Below are 16,890 nucleotides of genomic sequence, written 5' to 3'. Positions count from 1 at the left end.
AGCTATTAAGAGGCCTGCCTGTGTGAAATATATAAATAACTATAATCTTTCATGCAGTTGTTTCCATGTTATATATACAGACAAGATTAATTTTCTTTAATATGTACTAACTGGTCACTCTGTGGTCAAGCTGTGCTGTAACGTGGACTTTTTACAAACAATCGTTATTTCTTGTGTGACTGGTGATTATTTCTTTTTAACCAACTGGTGGCATACTTTGACATAACTTTCACCATGTTCATACAGGTTTTGTTATTTGGAAATGCTAGTTCTTTTTAAATGAGCTTTTATATAAAAGTATTTTAGACAGTGAACTTGTGCTAGTGAAAGATGTCTGTGCTGGAGACTAAAGTTTCTGAAATACGCTGACAATCATTTATTATATAAAACAGAACAGAGATGATCTCTGTCATGTAATCTGAAGAGTAAAATAAATGAGCAGGTTTCTAGGTAAAGTGATAAGAGTTCTACGGTTCTATAGCAAGATCACTTGCATCAAACGCTCTGGTTTCAGGTATTCTGCAACTAAATTTAAAGAAAGTATCTGTAAAAATGCTGGCTTTTTTTTTAATTTGTACAAAGTTGCAATTCAGAAGATCAGTATTTTAAATATATTTGTAAATAAAGATGACAGAGTAAGAAAGGCAGTTTCAACATCAGCTTTATAGTGCAGTGCAATAGTGCTTTTACTTATGAAAAGCTTACACAATATGTAATGTTCCTTTTCTCTTTTGAGTCCGTGTTAGGTACATGTTATGCAACTTGCACATATAATCACATCTTAAGATAATACAACTGTGTGACATAACAGCAATGATATAACACAAAACATGCTTTTGATGAAATAATTTTGTTTTGCAACTAAACTTCAAATAGTGAAATGACTGTCCTGTGTTATGTGTTGAGGTTGCAGAATTCAATTGTTCAGCTCAGCAAAAAGCCAACCCAGTCCTTCACCAGTTCAAAGACAAACTGTATTAATATAAAATAAAATATTCTCAACTTCTTTTAAGTGCAATAAAAAACCAGCTCAGATGACTGATATAGTGATAAGAAAAAGGTAAAGCTGTAATACCATTCAAAATAATCTATTGTTTGAGAATAAAGTTCAGATCTGCTAAAATTTTTAGTATGAATGATGCCTCCTCTCTGAGGGTCTTGAATCTCTTTACAAAAGCTGTTTAGGCAGCAGAAGTGAAAGAAGATAGATGAAGAAACTTGAGTTGGAGAAGCCACACCAAAAGCCAGCTGGAGTTGAGAACAGAACACTGATCCCCCAGTCCTCTTCTGACCACAGAGTGGGCCTTGCCATGTTTGTGCTTTTTCCTCTCTGAAAAGGAGTTTAAAATTTTACATTGCTTTCACTGAGGATTACAAGATTTACTCCTTTTTTATTTCCCTATTTTAAGGTATCAAGAGGCAGTTAAAATGGATTTTTTTTTTTTTCCAAAGTTTATACTTTGAAGCCTATTGTAATTGAAAATTAAAACCATTGTAGTAGCGAGAACAATGTCAGTTTTGTTTTTTCCCTTTTTGGGGTCGTCACTTATACTTTTCCTTGCTTTCTCTTGAGCTATCTACTGGTTATGAAAATGTTTCTTTTTCAATAAACTGGCAGGGAATGTTGTTATAGTAATCAGTGGTGGGGTTCCCAGATGAATGAAAAAAAAGAAATATATATTTTTCTATCTCACAGAAACACAATGATGATACGCAGGGGAAAAAAATGATAGCACGGATTTTAAAAACTTTATCAAGTAATATATTAAGGTGTTACTACATCCAAGTTGGAATACTGTCAAATTCTATGTTTATATACAGGAACTTGACGAGAGGAGTTGGTAGATTCAGAGAGTTACTAAGAGCTGTTGAAACAAGAACTACACAAAATCTGCGAATGGTAAGTTATATTAAACCACATTCCTATTGCAGCGTATGAATTTTAGTAGGCAGGTAAAGTGTAAATATACTGTATATAGTTAGAGACAAATAATCAAATACACAGCCTATTGATCAGGATCTGTTATCCACCACTTTATAAGGTTACATTTCTTTAAGTGAATGATTAAAATAAAAAAGAATGTTTGATACCCAGTCTCTCCCTTATATCTCTTTCCTATTTGTTGTTATGGTTAGAACCTGATTGGTCCCTTACTGACCATACTTTCAACCTTAATCATAATTGCCCTATTTATGACTTACTGTAGTTTCACAAGGGTGTTGTTTCAACTTTTTGTAATGTAATGGGAGTGAGGACAGAGTGCACCATCTTTATGTGTGTTCTGTTAAGTTGGAAGTTATCAAGTTATCATTTCTTTATTTTTGTGATAAAGCCTCTTAAAGGAAAACAATAAATGCAAAATCATGAAGATTTGTTATTTATATTGTCAGAAAATAAACCCTTACCAAATGAGTGATGCATCTTTTTTGTATCTTTTATATAATAAAGGGCCAAGGCTTATATCTTTTTCTCTGATGTAATGATTTTCAAAATGTCCTAGATTAGTTTCCTAATACTAGGTCTTTAAAACTTTCGAAGTGCTAATAAGGAAGGTAATTCATTTAATAACTGATTCCGAGTAAGGATATAAAAATTATTAAATAATAGACTTTCAATGAAGAGATTTAATATTGCAAACTTTAATAGAACAAAAGATGAAAGGCTTCTTATGGTATAGGAATTAAGGTGGAAGATGCAGATTATATGGTGCTGTCTGTGGCTTAAACATTACACATCTGTTGCTGGGAAATGTTGCTGGAAAATAATGCCAATTCTGATACAAATGTAGATCTTGCCTTCTTTCTACTGCGCTGGTACTAATCTCTTGAGTTTTCATCATTGAGATATATAGTCGTGCAGCTTGTATGCCTATGTATTAAACATTAAAGATGAGATTAACCTGATAGTTATGGATTATAGGATGACTTCAAAGCTTTAAATTTATATTATTTACTTAAATAATATTTATGTAGGTATTTCTACACTGAAATATATAGAATCATAGAATCGTTTAGGTTGGAAAAGACCTTTAAGACCATCCAGTCCAACCATTAACCTACACTACCAAGTCTACTCTAAGCCAATCAAGGGTAGACTGGACTAAACCATGTCCCGAAGTGCCACATCGACCTGCTTTTTGAACACTTCCAGGGATGGTGACTCCACCACCTCTCTGGGCAGCCTGTTCCAATTCTTGACCACCCTTTTTGTAAAGAAATTTTTCCTAATTTCCAACCTAAACCTCCCCTGGCGCAGCTTGAGCCCATTTCCTCTCGTCCTATCGCTAACTACTTGGGAGAAGAGATGAACCCCCACCCCACTACACCCTCCTTTCAGGTAGTTGTAGAGAGCGATAAGGTCTCCCCTCAGCCTCCTCTTCTCCAGACTGAACAGTCTCAGTTCCCTCAGCCGCTCCTCATAAGGCCTGTGCTCCAGACCCTTCACCAGCCTTGTTGCCCTTCTCTGGACACGCTCCAGCACCTCAATGTCTTTCTTGTATTGAGGGGCCCAAAACTGGACACAGTATTCCAGGTGCGGCCTCACCAGCGCCGAGTACAGGAGCACAATCACCTCCCTGCTCCTGCTGGCCACACTATTCCTGATCCAAGCCAGGATGCTGTTGGCCTTCTGGGCCACCTGGGCACACTGCTGGCTCATGTTCAGCCGGCTGTCTACCAACACCCCCAGGTCCTTTTCGGCCAGGCAGCTTTCCAGCCACAATATGGTGCCAAGAGTAGTTGGTCAAAATAAACATTTTCATGCTGAACTACAACCTTGTTTCACACTTGCTGAGCCTTACCAATGGTGGCAATCGCCAACACCTTCAAGTACAAGTTGTCAGAAGCCCCAGTCAGCTGGGGTTTAGACTGTAACTGTCTGTGGTGAGCTGACCTTGGCTGGATGCCAGATGCCCACCCAGCTGCTCTCTCATGCCCCTTTCTTAACACAGCAGGGAGAAAATAAGATAGAAAAGCTTGTGGGTCAAGGTAAAGACAGGGAGTTTGCTTACCAGTTACTGTCATGGGCGAAACAGACTTGAATTGGGGAAATGAAGTTAATTTATTGTCAATTAAAAGAGAGTAGGTTGGTGAGAAACAAAGCCAAAAACTAAAACACCTTCCCCCCAGCCCCTTTCCCCAGGTTCGACTTCAATCCTTTATTCCTGACTCTTCTACCTCCTCTCCCTACCCTCCCACTCCCCGAGCGGTGCATGGAGGGTGGAGGGTTGTGGTGAGTCCATAACAGCTCCTCTCTGCTGCTCCTTACACTTTTCCCCTCCTGCAGCATGGGGTCCCTCCCATGGGGTGTAGCTCCTTTAGGGAATATCAACCTGCTGCAGTGTGGACATCTGCTCCACTGTTGTCCTATCCACGGACCGCAGGGAAATATCTGCTCCGCTGTGGTCTCTCCCACAGAAACATATACTCCAGGCCTGGAGAGGCAGTAGAGGTTATTGAGCACAAAATATCTGAAAATCTACCTGAATGTGCTCCACTCTTAAGAGCAACCATTGGTGGTGTTGATACTTTAGAAGTATCTTGATTGAACTGATAAAATTGAAAAATTTTTTGTTATTGCCATTTTTTTTCTTTGTGTTTAGAGAATTGAACTGGGTACTTGTACCTTTCAAACAGTAGTATGCCAATTTTTTGGATGTTTTAAAATAACAAAATGCATTCTACATGACTTGTCTCCATTAGAAATAATGCAAATGTTTTTGAAGAGTTTGTATTCAGCATTTCTAAGAAAAATATTTATCTTCACTGAGAGGGTGGTCAAAAACTGGAACAGGCTTCCTAGGGAGGTGGTCGATGTCCCAAGCCTGTCCATGTTTAAGAGGCATTTGGACAATGCCGTTAACAACATGCTTTAACTTGTCAGCCCGAATTGGTCAGGTCGTTGGACTAGATGATTGTAGGTCCCTTCCAACTGAAATAGTCTATTCTGTCTTTCACTTTTACAGACAATAGCAAGACAACTGGCTGAAATTTTGTTACGAGGCATGTGTGAACAGAGTTATTGGAATCCACTGGAAGATCCTCCTCACCAATCACCCCTAGATGATCCACTTCGAAAAGGTTCAAATACTAAGAATTACGCACTCAGTAGAAGACCACGGGTATACACTGGAGAAAAGTATGGCTGAGTTTATACCTCTCTTGTTTCTATAATTGCAATTGTTACCCAGTGCACTGCATAATTTAGTTTATATTGTTGAAAATGTAGAAGGAATTGGGCAATGTGAATGGGAATGTTTCCCATGCTGTGTGTATATATATATTCCCTGAAGAGAACTAGGGAAGCAACATGCTTCTCCAAGCAGAAGTTTGCACTGTGTGCCTGAGACCTTTTGTTCTGAATTATCAAAATAGTTTTTTTTATTCTATACTGGGGTATATGGTAGAGTCAATATCTCATTATACCTGGGATACAAAAGAAAACACGAACTGGGTGGCAAATCTGAGACTGCACATTTTAAAAGTTGTGTGCTGTTTCTAGACCTCTATTCTGCATTATCATAGGAAGGAAAGTGTTAGCAATATGGAGATTCAAATTCATCCCTGAAACATTATAAAAAACCAAAACATACCTAGCAGTTTATCTAGCAGTTTCAAAGGTAGTTTATTTCCCAAGGCAGCTACCTTTTAATCTTCTTAGGTTAATTTTGGCATTTCTCTATGTTGCCACCTTTTTGTTGAGTTTTATTCTTTCACTGATTCAGATAAGTGACATGCTATGGATCATTTTTGTGTAGCATATCCCATAGTTAGTTCTAGAGTAGCTTTGGTGTGCATCTTTTCCTTCTTGAAAATGTGTGGGCTTTTTTCAAAACGCATCCCCATTACTATTAGTATTAAAAGTGGATAGCCATTTCCTTGAATTTGAACTTTTTCTTAAAAGTTAATAGCTTGTTGTCTGTTTCTATCTGAGCAAATGAAAAATAGTTTCTAAGGCAAAGTTGTTTTCCGTAGACACACTCTGACAGTGCCAAAAATACATATTGACAAAATTTTCACTTTATTACAGTCCTTGGGTGTAGCTTTCTGCCTGAAAGTAACGTGCTTGTGTCAAAGCATACTAATGAAATCTTAACCATTTCACACTATCTTTTTTAATTTTTTTTTTTTTATTTCATCGATAGTAAGTTTGATTGATGAAACTTTGTTGCATGCTTGTTTTACATAATCTGCAACCTTTGCACTGCTCTACTTGTATTCTACACACAAGTCCTTGTCGGATCTTGTATTTTGTATATATATATTTAATATAGTCAACAACCATTACTTGCTTGTTTTGATACATGCTGGAAAGCACTGTGAGCCAGAGAACTGAGAAGCAGATTGTAGCAGTGGAGAGAATGAGCTAGCTGAGATTGTGATTTGCCATAGTAGGACGGTGCTAAGTAATGCAGATGGAGAAGACTGAAATTCCATGTGAACTTAAGAAAAAAATTTACAGAAGCGGTTTTGGAGTCTGGAGAATATAACTGGATATACTCAAAATCCAGCTGGACATGGTCCTGAGCAACCTGCCAGTTGACCCTGCTTTGAGTGGAGGGGCTGTACTAGGTGATCCCCAGACACCCCTTCCAACCACAACTATTCTGTGAAGTTGGTGTGATCTGGGAATCTCTTTTAGGAGACTGTTGTCTGTTCCATATGACATTTTTGACCCTTTTTCTCCAAATAATTTTTTTTGTATTATTATGTAATATTGTTGTCCAGCTGTAGGATTAAAACCCAGGAACTGTGAGCTTTTTAATTTCAGTCTTGTCTGACTATGTCTAGGATGTGAAGTTATTAAAGCAGTCTTTTGAGCTTTAGAAAAAGATGCAGGCATAGAGTTGAACACTCAATTTGCCAAAACAACTACTATGTTTCTCTGCAAGTACATAATTAACAAACTGTACATGCAGGCAACCTTTTTGGTAAAAAGAAAATACCTGATTTGTGGATACATCTTGATCACTACACTTAAAAAGTATGCATTTATTACCGGAACACAAGGAAATCTCTTTTATGCCGTGTCACGCATTTTCTCATTCAAACTACTCAGTTTCATACAGCAAGTCCTAAAGAACAGTCTCTTCCTCTCTTACATTATATATGCCTTATTAGTTAATATGAAAGCTTTTTTCCATAATGTGACCTTGTTGTTATGTGCAAAAGAGTCTGCTTCTATGGTAGATTGCTTATAGAAGTAGTCCTACCTTAAATTCTGAAGAGATGTTTTGTTTTAGTGTTCAGAGTATCTTTATATTATAAGCTAAAATACTGTCATACTGCAGGCATTTGAGTTGTTTATCTGCATTTATTGCAGATTTGCATTAATGAATACTTTATACAGCAGCAAACCCGCATAATTATGGTGTCATTATTACTAGCAAGTAGAATGGCCTTTATCTTCAAAGATTTCTAGCAATCCTCCTTCCTTGGTCCAGAATACTTACGGCAAATTTCTCAGGCTTAGTCGTTCAAACTTAAGTTCTTCATTCTCAACTCATCCTTTTGTAGAAACATGCCTCCTGGCAAAAGTGGGGCTTTGTTCAGTGTAATTTTCTTGTTCTTGGGATGTGCAAGTGAGGAGTTCCACAATTTCAACAGAGCATGTAATTAAGTCCTTTTCTTTTGTCACGGCAGAGTGATTAACACCACATCAGATAAAACATGTCTAGCCACTTATCTCATCTCCGGCAGTGATTGAAAGCAAGTACCTAAGACAATGAATAGCAAGGCAGACACGTAGGAAACTTCTTCCTAGGTATTCATCTGACCACCAACTCTGTTTGAATCTGAGATGTACCGGTTTTGTCTAAATATGCTGCTTGATATATTATTGTGTTCTTTTGAGGATGGTGAATGTGATTTGGCTAATACCATGTATGATTTTGTAGAGATCTCTGGTTTTGCGTCATCAGTTTTCTTTATCCTCAGTTGAAGAAGTGTTAAACTTCCTGGTTTGCCTTTGGTTGGTAGCTATTTCATGCTTCCAGTTGCCTCTTTTGCTCTGCCCTGTTACCTTGGAATTACTTTACTCCTATGCCTGCATCTGTCAGGAGACACAGAAAATGTCTGAGTTCAGTCAACTAAATTGAGCTTTTTGCATACACAAGTCAAAGGAATTTCCCAGTAATTTCTGCATGAAAAGGATCTTCACTTTTTGAGACAAACATCAACTTATATACCAAAAAATATTCAAAGCTGTAGGAGAAAATAATGTTTGCTTTCATTTTGATAAGTGACTTTTTAGTAGTTCTCTTTGGGGCAACTTCCTTTTTTTTCTCCAAGAAAGTAATTTCTCCAGCAACTATTTCCAATTGTTATTCTGCTTTCTGGGAACTATTGCCATTCAGTCAGGTTAAATCTACTTCCAGGTTGCTAAATTCTGGACTGAAGACTCTATAGGTAAATGGGGAGCTCTCTGATGCTTCCTTTTTGCTTCTCATTCCTTGTCCTGGGTGGTTCTTATTCATGAGTAACTGTGTTTTGAAATTTCTTTTTTAAGTAAAAATAAAAATATCTTCTAAGATGTAGAATACTCTTCAAAGTCTTGTAAGCAACTTGCATTGATTTAAAAATAAAAATCCAACAACAAAACAACTTCCCTGGGGTCTCAGCTGCTGTATATTACCACAGTGTATTGACAATCTTGCTCTCAAACCACCTGGAGTTCAGATGTGTTTTAGTTTCCATTACCTTTCAGACATTTAGTTAGTCCTTAAATTTCTAGTGCATTTAAAAAAAAAACAGAAGATGTTTTAATATCAGACAAGTTTAGTTTCCCGTCTGTAATTTATTGTAGTTTAAGCACCCTTGGGACCATAGGAATTGCTTGTTAACAACAAGAAACTATTTTCTACATTTAAACAGTTAATTATGGAAGTATTGGTCTGAAAACAGGAAATAGTACTTGTGCTAAATCAGAAACAGTTTAGAGAAACAAATCTGGAGAGTGAAAACACAGTCACTGTGTGTGTGTGACAGAGAGAATGAATGAATGAATTCCTACCAGTCATGTACCCAATGCAGTTTACTGTTGTCTGTCCCTCAGCATAGAAAAGTATTCAGAAAGCATCCAGTGTTCAGAGAAAGCAGTAAAGTTTGCAAACTAGTCTTATGCAAACCTTCAGTATTAAGTCATAAGGAAGTGTACTTCATTAAAAACAAATTTTTTAAGTGCTTGGAAGTAACAGTGGTTATGGCAAGGAGGCAGAGATTGCCATGGCTCTATTTAAAAATATTCACAGCTATTAAATGCATCAGAAAAAAAAATCTCAAGCATATCTCATGAAAGACTAATAGAAGTATTTATCCACATATTGCCTAAAATACAGAAGTTATCTTATTCTCATGAGAGAGTTTCCTGTTGCCAACCTTTGAATCAGTGATGTAGATTCAGCTCAGATAGATTAGGTGCCAGAGGCTAGTTAAACTATGGGTACAGTTTTTACAGTTGTCAAATTATGTGCCATTTTGGGATATTTGAATGTGTTCAACTCTGACAGCTGTGGTGGGTTTTGTTCTCTTATTGTGTTTGGCCAGCTTTTCTCAAATGCAATTTTAGAGTATTGCAAAGAAATGCATTTTAACCAATTGTGTTTTCTACGCAAGTTACTCTTGGTTCTCTTTTCTGGAAATTTTCCAGTTTTTACAGTACTCTTACTGTATTTGTGTAAGCTACTCCTAAAAGTAATGTTTCCTGCTTAAATAATTACATTCTTCTTTTGAACAGCATCTTTTGTCCTCAAGAAAATACAGAAGAAGCCTTACTGTTGCTGCTTATTAGTGAATCTATGGTAGGTAAAACAGAGTGAATGCGCATGTGCTGTATGTGTGTGTTTTCCTTGATTATTTTAAATGAAAATAGAACTTTTTTTGTCATACCTTACTTGATGACTTGTGTTTTATTCTCTGTTAGGAAAGCAGGCAGTTACTTCTGAAACTCAAACAAGGTGAGGTCTGCAAGTGTTATGAATGGGAGTTTTTCTCCTTTAGAGTAGCTGAACCTAGCCTCCTTCTAACCATAGGCAGGTGAACATAAAGCCAGGTCTTTCATTTGGCATATGAACCACTGTTGCACCAGCTGGTTGCCATGCAGACAGCCTCAAAATGTAAGTTATTTTTGTTGTAGAAAACAAATCAAACACTACTAGATAAACATAATAAACATAGCCAAAAAGTATTTTCCATTGTGCGTTAAACCTCAGATGTTACTCAAATTTGTAAGTGATTTTTAATGATACTGGCATTCAGCCTTTGCTACTGCATTATTTTGTTTAATATCCTCATTTCCTCAATAGGTGATTCCTTTCAATGGCCTACTTGTGCCTTTTATCAGCCTTTCATATTTTCCTCTAGTATGATTGTATTGGTCATCTATCAACTGCCATGTACTGACATTCTCATACCAGGTCAGTTATATGTGATCAAATGGCAGAAATGAAAAGCTGAAGCTGGAATTTTTTCTGTTTTTCTAATTGGAAAATTTTCTAATTTCTAATTGGGGTGGAACCTCTAGAATCTCAGGCATCGTATAAGTAGTCTGTCTCACTGCACATCAGTCAGACTTAGTCTTTTAAGTTCTATAGGTGATTCAAACAGCTTTCATTCTCTGGCATAATTTCTGTTTTGATACAGTTAAACAGGATTAGAACATTTTAGTGAACATTGTCCTATCTGAACTATTTTAAAGTGGCAAATATGTACATTGTAGTGCAAACTACTTTCCTCATTCCTAATGACTGCCTTGCAATGTTCATGACAATCTGTTACCAGAAAACTAGACTGAACAAACATTTCCATGTATCATGTGTTGGTTTTGCTGCAGTATGTACTTACCACTGAAAGGGGCCGCTGGTGCCTCTGTAAGGTGCCAGGGCAGATTATGGTGATATACAGAATTCTGATGTGAACTGTGGTCACGGTGTGAAGTGGAAGCAGTCCCAGTTCTGCAGGATCTGACTACTGATTACTGTATTTGCATATGTACTTCTTTGCATATCAGCATTAAGAAGCCAAAAACCAAATTAAAGTACTGCCCTGTTAAGTCTCCTTTCAGGTTACTTACAGTTTTTGCTTTGTGAATTAGATCTGCCTAATTATATCAAATGCTTGTCACTGTAGAGCACATACCTGTAGCAAGCTTTCAATATTTTTTTCTTTACAAGTAATTATTGCAGGTTATCTAAGGCAAAAGAGTTTGTTTCAGGGGAGTATAAAATCTTTCACATGATTAACTTTACTTCGGCTAAGCCATTTGTTCAAATTAGTTTTGGGAGGGGGGGAAGGGAAGATTGAGCATAAAAATATTCATTGCTACCAACTTATCTTTCTGAGAGTTGAGAGCTCTTACTTCAGCATGCTAACTTTCTAGCTGTAGTAGTTATGAAGGAGTATGTGATTTATGATTTTGAAACCAGTGTTTGGGAAAGAAATAAGAACAGTTACAGAAGATTGAGTGATCATTGGTGTTTTGAGATGGTATTGTGTTATTAAAGTAGTATGATCCCTTCCTTGCATTGTCTGTGAATTAGCAAAAACTTAGATAAGGTGTCAAGACCTGTCCTTCAAGAATTTATTCAAGTAAATATTGGAAAACTGAATGGGGATCTGACATATAAGTAGCATTTTGTGTAAGTAAAAGTAATCAGATCACTGTGTATGTACAAGCCCTAAATCATACTGCCTATTCCAGGGAAGTGGTGCACTCTAACATCATAACGTCTTCTTATTTGGATTAGATCTAGAGCAACATATATCCAGAAAATAGAATCTTGCTAGTGGATTTGCTACTTTTGTGTCACCTGGAGTTCCATTAGTTTCTGAATTCAGAAGGGATCTTTGAGTAAGATTTAAATTGTAATATTTATGAAAGAAATGCTCTGGGAAAGATAGTTCTGTGCTTTTCAAGTGTTCCAATTCTCTTATAGGTACATTTCAGGGTACAAAATGTCTCTTTTAGCCACATGACTGCTGCTTCAGTGTATTGTCATGCATAACAAGGAAAGTCAGCTGCAACTCTGCCATCACTCTTACTGTAAGATGTCCTTGTATTCTAGCTGTTACACTTGCAAAGTATAGACCAACCTATAGACCAACCTTTCCTTATCTAAACAGGGATGAGTAGAAAAGGGGTATCTGAATGACTGATATCTTCACGTTACAGTGCGTGTACATGTTGCTGCATGTCGGCTGAGGTGTAGTAACAGAATCACAGAAGGATTGAGGTTGGAAGGGATATCTGGAGGTCATTTTGTCAACCCCCCCCCCAGCTCAAGCAGGGCCACCTGGAGCAAGCTGCGTCTGTGTCCAGACACCTTTTGAGTATCTCCAAGGAGGGAGACTCCACAACCTCCCTGGGCAAGCTGTGCCAGTGTTCAGTCACCCTCGCAGTAAAACAGTGTTTCCTGATGTTCAGAGGGAACCTCCTGTATTTCAGTTTGTGCCCGTTACCTCTGGTCCTGTCACTGGGCACCACTGAAAAGAGCCTGGCCCCCTCTTCTTTGTTACCCTCCCCTCAGGTTTTTGTACACATTGGTAAGGTTTCCCCACTGCACATTCTCTTCTCCAGGCTGAAGAGTCCCAGCTCTCTCAGCCTTTCCTCATAGAAGAGATATTCCAGTCCCTTATTCATCCTAGTGGTCGTTCGTTGGACTGTCTCCAGTATCTCCATATCTCTCTTGTACTGGGGAGCCCAGAATTGGACCCAGTACTCCAGGTGTGGCCTCACCAGTGCTGAACAGAGGGGAAGGATTGCTTCCCTTGACCTGCTGGCAACACTCCTGCTCATGCGGCCTGGTATACCGCTAGCCTTCTTTGCAGCAAGGGCACGTTACTGGCTCCTGTTCAACTTGGTGTCCACCAGGACCCCCAGGTCCTTTTCTGCCAAGCTGCTTTCCAGCTGGGTGACCCCCAGCATGTACTGGTGCCTGGGGTTGTTCCTTCCCAGGTGCAGGACTTTGCACTTCCAAGTCTTTGTTGAAGCCTTTGATGACGTTCCTGTCAGATCATTTCTTCAGCCTGTTGAGGTCCTTCTGGATGGCAGCACAGCTCTTTGGCCTATCAGTTCCTCCTCCTGGTTCTGTATTACCAGCAAAGTTGCTGTATTACCAGCAAAGTTGCTGTGGGTACACTCTGCCCCATCATCTGGATCATTAATTAGGATTTTGAACAGGATCAGGCCCAGTATCAATCTCTGGGGTACACTGCTAGTTACTGGCCTCCAACTAGACTTCATTCCACTGATCACCATCTCCTGGGCTCAACCTTATGTGTTATTCTTAGCTGATGGTAAAATGTCTGAGCATATCCTTTCTTCTACTGGGAGTGAACTAAGTTACGCTGCTCGCATTTACCTCAGGCTTAAAGTGTGTATAGGGTACGTGTGGCCAGCTAACACGTTACAGCTTAACTAACTGATGCTTTATAGCATCTGAGACCGTGGCAGTTCTGAAACACTGAGCACTTTGAAACACAGAACTAAAGTTAGTACATACATTCTGGTTTATAATTATGCAGAGAATGATTGTCGAAATATGTATCTTTAATACTTACAAGGCATCCTCTCCTGTAATACTGCTTTGGTATCGTCAGCCATTTTTTCACAAGAAGTGCTAGTTCATGGCTTGTTCTGTACTTGCGAGGAATTGAGTCAAACAATGATTAAATGTGGAGTTAAAAAGACAGAAGTTTTGAAGCTGAATAAATATTTATGCAGTGTAGAAAGGAAAAGCCAAAGGCTTCGTGATCAAAAGAAAGCAAAATGTCTGGTTTGGGGTGCATGTGCGGGGGTGTGTGTTTTCAAACCAAGCTGTGGATTATTCAGTTGATAAATCCTGAAATGTCTGTGGATTTTACGCTCCATGTATTTCTTTGAAATTTCTTTTGGTATTTAATTATTCTGGTTTTAAAGATGTATTGAGTATGTTCAGAGCTTAAAATGTTATCCTGTCAAAGCAGAGAAACAATTTATTAGCTCTTAATGTGTGTCATTCCTCCCCTCTGAAAAAGGGACAAATAAGCTGCCCATTAAAATTTAGTGTATTTAAGTAAATGTATTAAGGGGGCCATGCCCTGTGTAATTAAAATAAAAAGAAAAAAGAGGGGAGGAAGAGAGAGTATATTTAACTTCTGACTTCAAACTACCAGATATACTAGCATTTGTACCAATGGGAATATTAAACATCAAGAAATCTAGAAATAGATAAGATATCAAGATAAGGTATTTTCAGAGGCTTGATGTTATAGTGGGAGAAGTACTGGGTAGTTGAACACAGGTAATGTTAGCTACTGTGAGACCTGAATTTTACCCTTTGCTCTTTAACAGGATTCCTTTGTGAACATGGTCAGTTCATTTAATTCAGTTCTAGCTCAGCTTTCTTCCTTCTTGAAAGGAAAAGTTTAATTAAGGAATTAGGCCTGATTCCAAACCTGTGCTCAGAACCAGGGACAGTTTTCGCTTCTCACTGGTAACTCCTGAAGGTGATTGTGTGGTTATCCTGGGCAGGTTACCACTCACAAGTGAGAGGATAGTGTCATAATGTTATGAAGAGAAAGGAAATTGATTGCCCTATTTTACAACAGATGGAATAGAAGATTTGAAGATCCTTCTTAATATGTTTTACTTGCATACAAAAAATAAAATTAAATTTTAAAGATGAATATACATTATATTAAAAAACCACCCTTATTTGGTTTCTGAGAACTCTTTAAAAATTTTAAATACATTACCTGATTTATGTAATTAAAATCAAGTAATTAAAAATAGATCCATATAGAAACATAAATCCACTAATGTATAAAATTGGTGATTCTTGCTTTCTATAAATTAGTAGCAGATACTGTGTCTCTGTGGAATCACCTATATCAACTGCTGATTGTCAGTCTGAATAGAATGGTAGTTACTTGAGCAAAAATATAGGTTGGATTACAATAGATGACTTTGTTTCTTTTTTCGTGGTATGTTTCAGGCTAACCGTGATGCTGTACTGAGCAGAATACCAGAACACAAAAATGATCGTATCATCAGTTTGCAAAGTGCATCTGTAGTCTACGACTTACTTACTATAGCCTTGGGAAGAAGAGGTCAATATGAAATGCTCTCAGAGGTTTGTTGATAATAGTGAATATTCAACTGTGTCTTCATTGCTTATTTCTGTTAATCATGTTAATTGTGGTAGTACTAAACTAAACTACTAAACAAATACAGGACACTGTCATTCTGACTATTGTATAGATACAGTAGGTAGTTTCCACCCCAAAAAGTTTACTGTCTAAATTTATACAAGTGACTTGAAGTGGTCAAGCACAGAAATTGTGTAAAAGGTGTCATAAATGTTGAGTGGCACAGCAATTCATGTGGATTTTACGCAGTGAGGCATGGGTCTGCTTAAAAGGATACACATTAAATGGAGACAGCAGGAAGGAATGGCAAAAGATAAAAGCTGTTGTGGATGTAAGTGATAGATATAAATACCTAGAAAATGGATTTGTGATCTTTTATTTGAAAAGAAAACTTTCTTTTACACCTCATAATATTTGAAGTGCTCCAAGGTCCTCGTAGTTTGTAAAATGGCTTTGAAGTTAATAAAACGGAAATGTATTTCTTTTTCAGGTCTGTAGGAAAGTATGTTCTCTGTCTCAACTGTCTTGTGTTTGATTATGCAACTTACATGTGTGTTGTTAGATTGTGGTGACTTACTTCTTCATGAAATTTTCAAGTATCATTAACGGTTTTATACCTGAGAAACAACTACAGTTCTTTGGGCAGAGCAGATCTTTCTGCTCACCCAGCAGCAGGATACTGTTGCAGACCATGATTAATTATTAGTATCTGGAAAGAATACTTCAGCATGTGTGGTAGGAAGGCATATCCAGGAACTGATTTGCTGAGAAATGGTTTCTCTCTACCATAATAGAAGACTTTTATTAAGATAAAAATGAAAAAAAATGCCCCAATTCTTCTCTGGTACATGTTGACAGTCACCCTTTAATCTGCATCTCCTGTGATGTTAAGCTCTGAAATTGGGTATTCTTCTTCTTGAAAGTACTTCATAGCTGCAAGTTGGACATACAAGTCAGTTTTAATCAGTACAATAGAAAGTCTTTCACAAAACTAAGCAGTATGAAAGCTCATACAGGACTGTCACCCTACAGCATAATGTAATCAGGAATATTTCCATTTACTTGCCACTACAGACACTATCACCTTCGTGGAGTTTTAGGTGGTTGCACCAAAGCTGCAAGAGATGACTCTTCATATACTTTAGTCTAGAACTTTTTAAAGGATAGACATCAACAAGTATTGTAAAAAAATAAACTTGAAAAGGTAACTCTCATTTTCTTTTTCTTTAAGTAGCTGGCAACCTTTCCTTTTTATATACTAGCCTAGCAAGTAGGCAGGGGTAGTGTAGCGCTGGGTTCCAATTCTGATTCTTTTATTTTGTCTGTGGTGTCGTGGTGGTTTGGGGTTTTTTTTTGTTGTTGTTGTGGGTTTTTGTCTTTTTTTAAATATTAAACACCCTTTATATTAATGGGAATATCACAGGTTCCTGGGATTCCTCCACTGTCTCCTTTGGGAGACTTTGGGTAGCATTTGTGTCACAATAGGTGCAGCTTCTTGTTTGCAATTCTTACCTTTCTTAATAGAGAAGTTTTTTTGCTTCACCAAGAAAGCTAGAGGTATCTGTGTTCTTAGCCATGCATCAAGTCTAGGACATTACCCTGAAAGGTAGGATGGAAGTCTTATAGTCCCTTCACATGCAGAAGAGCATAGGGCTTGCTTCCCTCACTGCTTGTGTGATCGGTTTAGCCCATGACACTGATAGACAAGTACCACTGCCTGTTCCTTTTCCTGCTGTGTTTTGAGCACAGTTGAACGTTCTAACTAAT

At 37.7% G+C, this 16,890-nt stretch overlaps 1 protein-coding gene across 6 annotated transcripts in view; it reads left to right on the top strand.

Annotated features, from left to right (window-relative positions):
* TTC7B (tetratricopeptide repeat domain 7B) overlaps positions 1-16,890 on the top strand; it is a 146,327-nt gene that overhangs the window by 52,343 nt on the left and 77,094 nt on the right. For all 6 annotated transcript variants that reach the window (XM_075712050.1, XM_075712048.1, XM_075712047.1 and 3 more), the window contains 4 exons: positions 1,822-1,900; positions 4,965-5,137; positions 9,734-9,797; positions 14,970-15,107. In XM_075712050.1, the coding sequence (XP_075568165.1) occupies positions 1,822-1,900; positions 4,965-5,137; positions 9,734-9,797; positions 14,970-15,107 (454 nt within the window). The remainder of the gene's footprint in view (positions 1-1,821; positions 1,901-4,964; positions 5,138-9,733; positions 9,798-14,969; positions 15,108-16,890) is intronic.

The sequence above is a fragment of the Pelecanus crispus genome, chromosome 6, assembly GCF_030463565.1.
Source record: "Pelecanus crispus isolate bPelCri1 chromosome 6, bPelCri1.pri, whole genome shotgun sequence".
Taxonomy (NCBI): Eukaryota; Metazoa; Chordata; class Aves; order Pelecaniformes; family Pelecanidae; genus Pelecanus; species Pelecanus crispus.
This window is presented reverse-complemented; position numbering and strand designations above follow the sequence as displayed.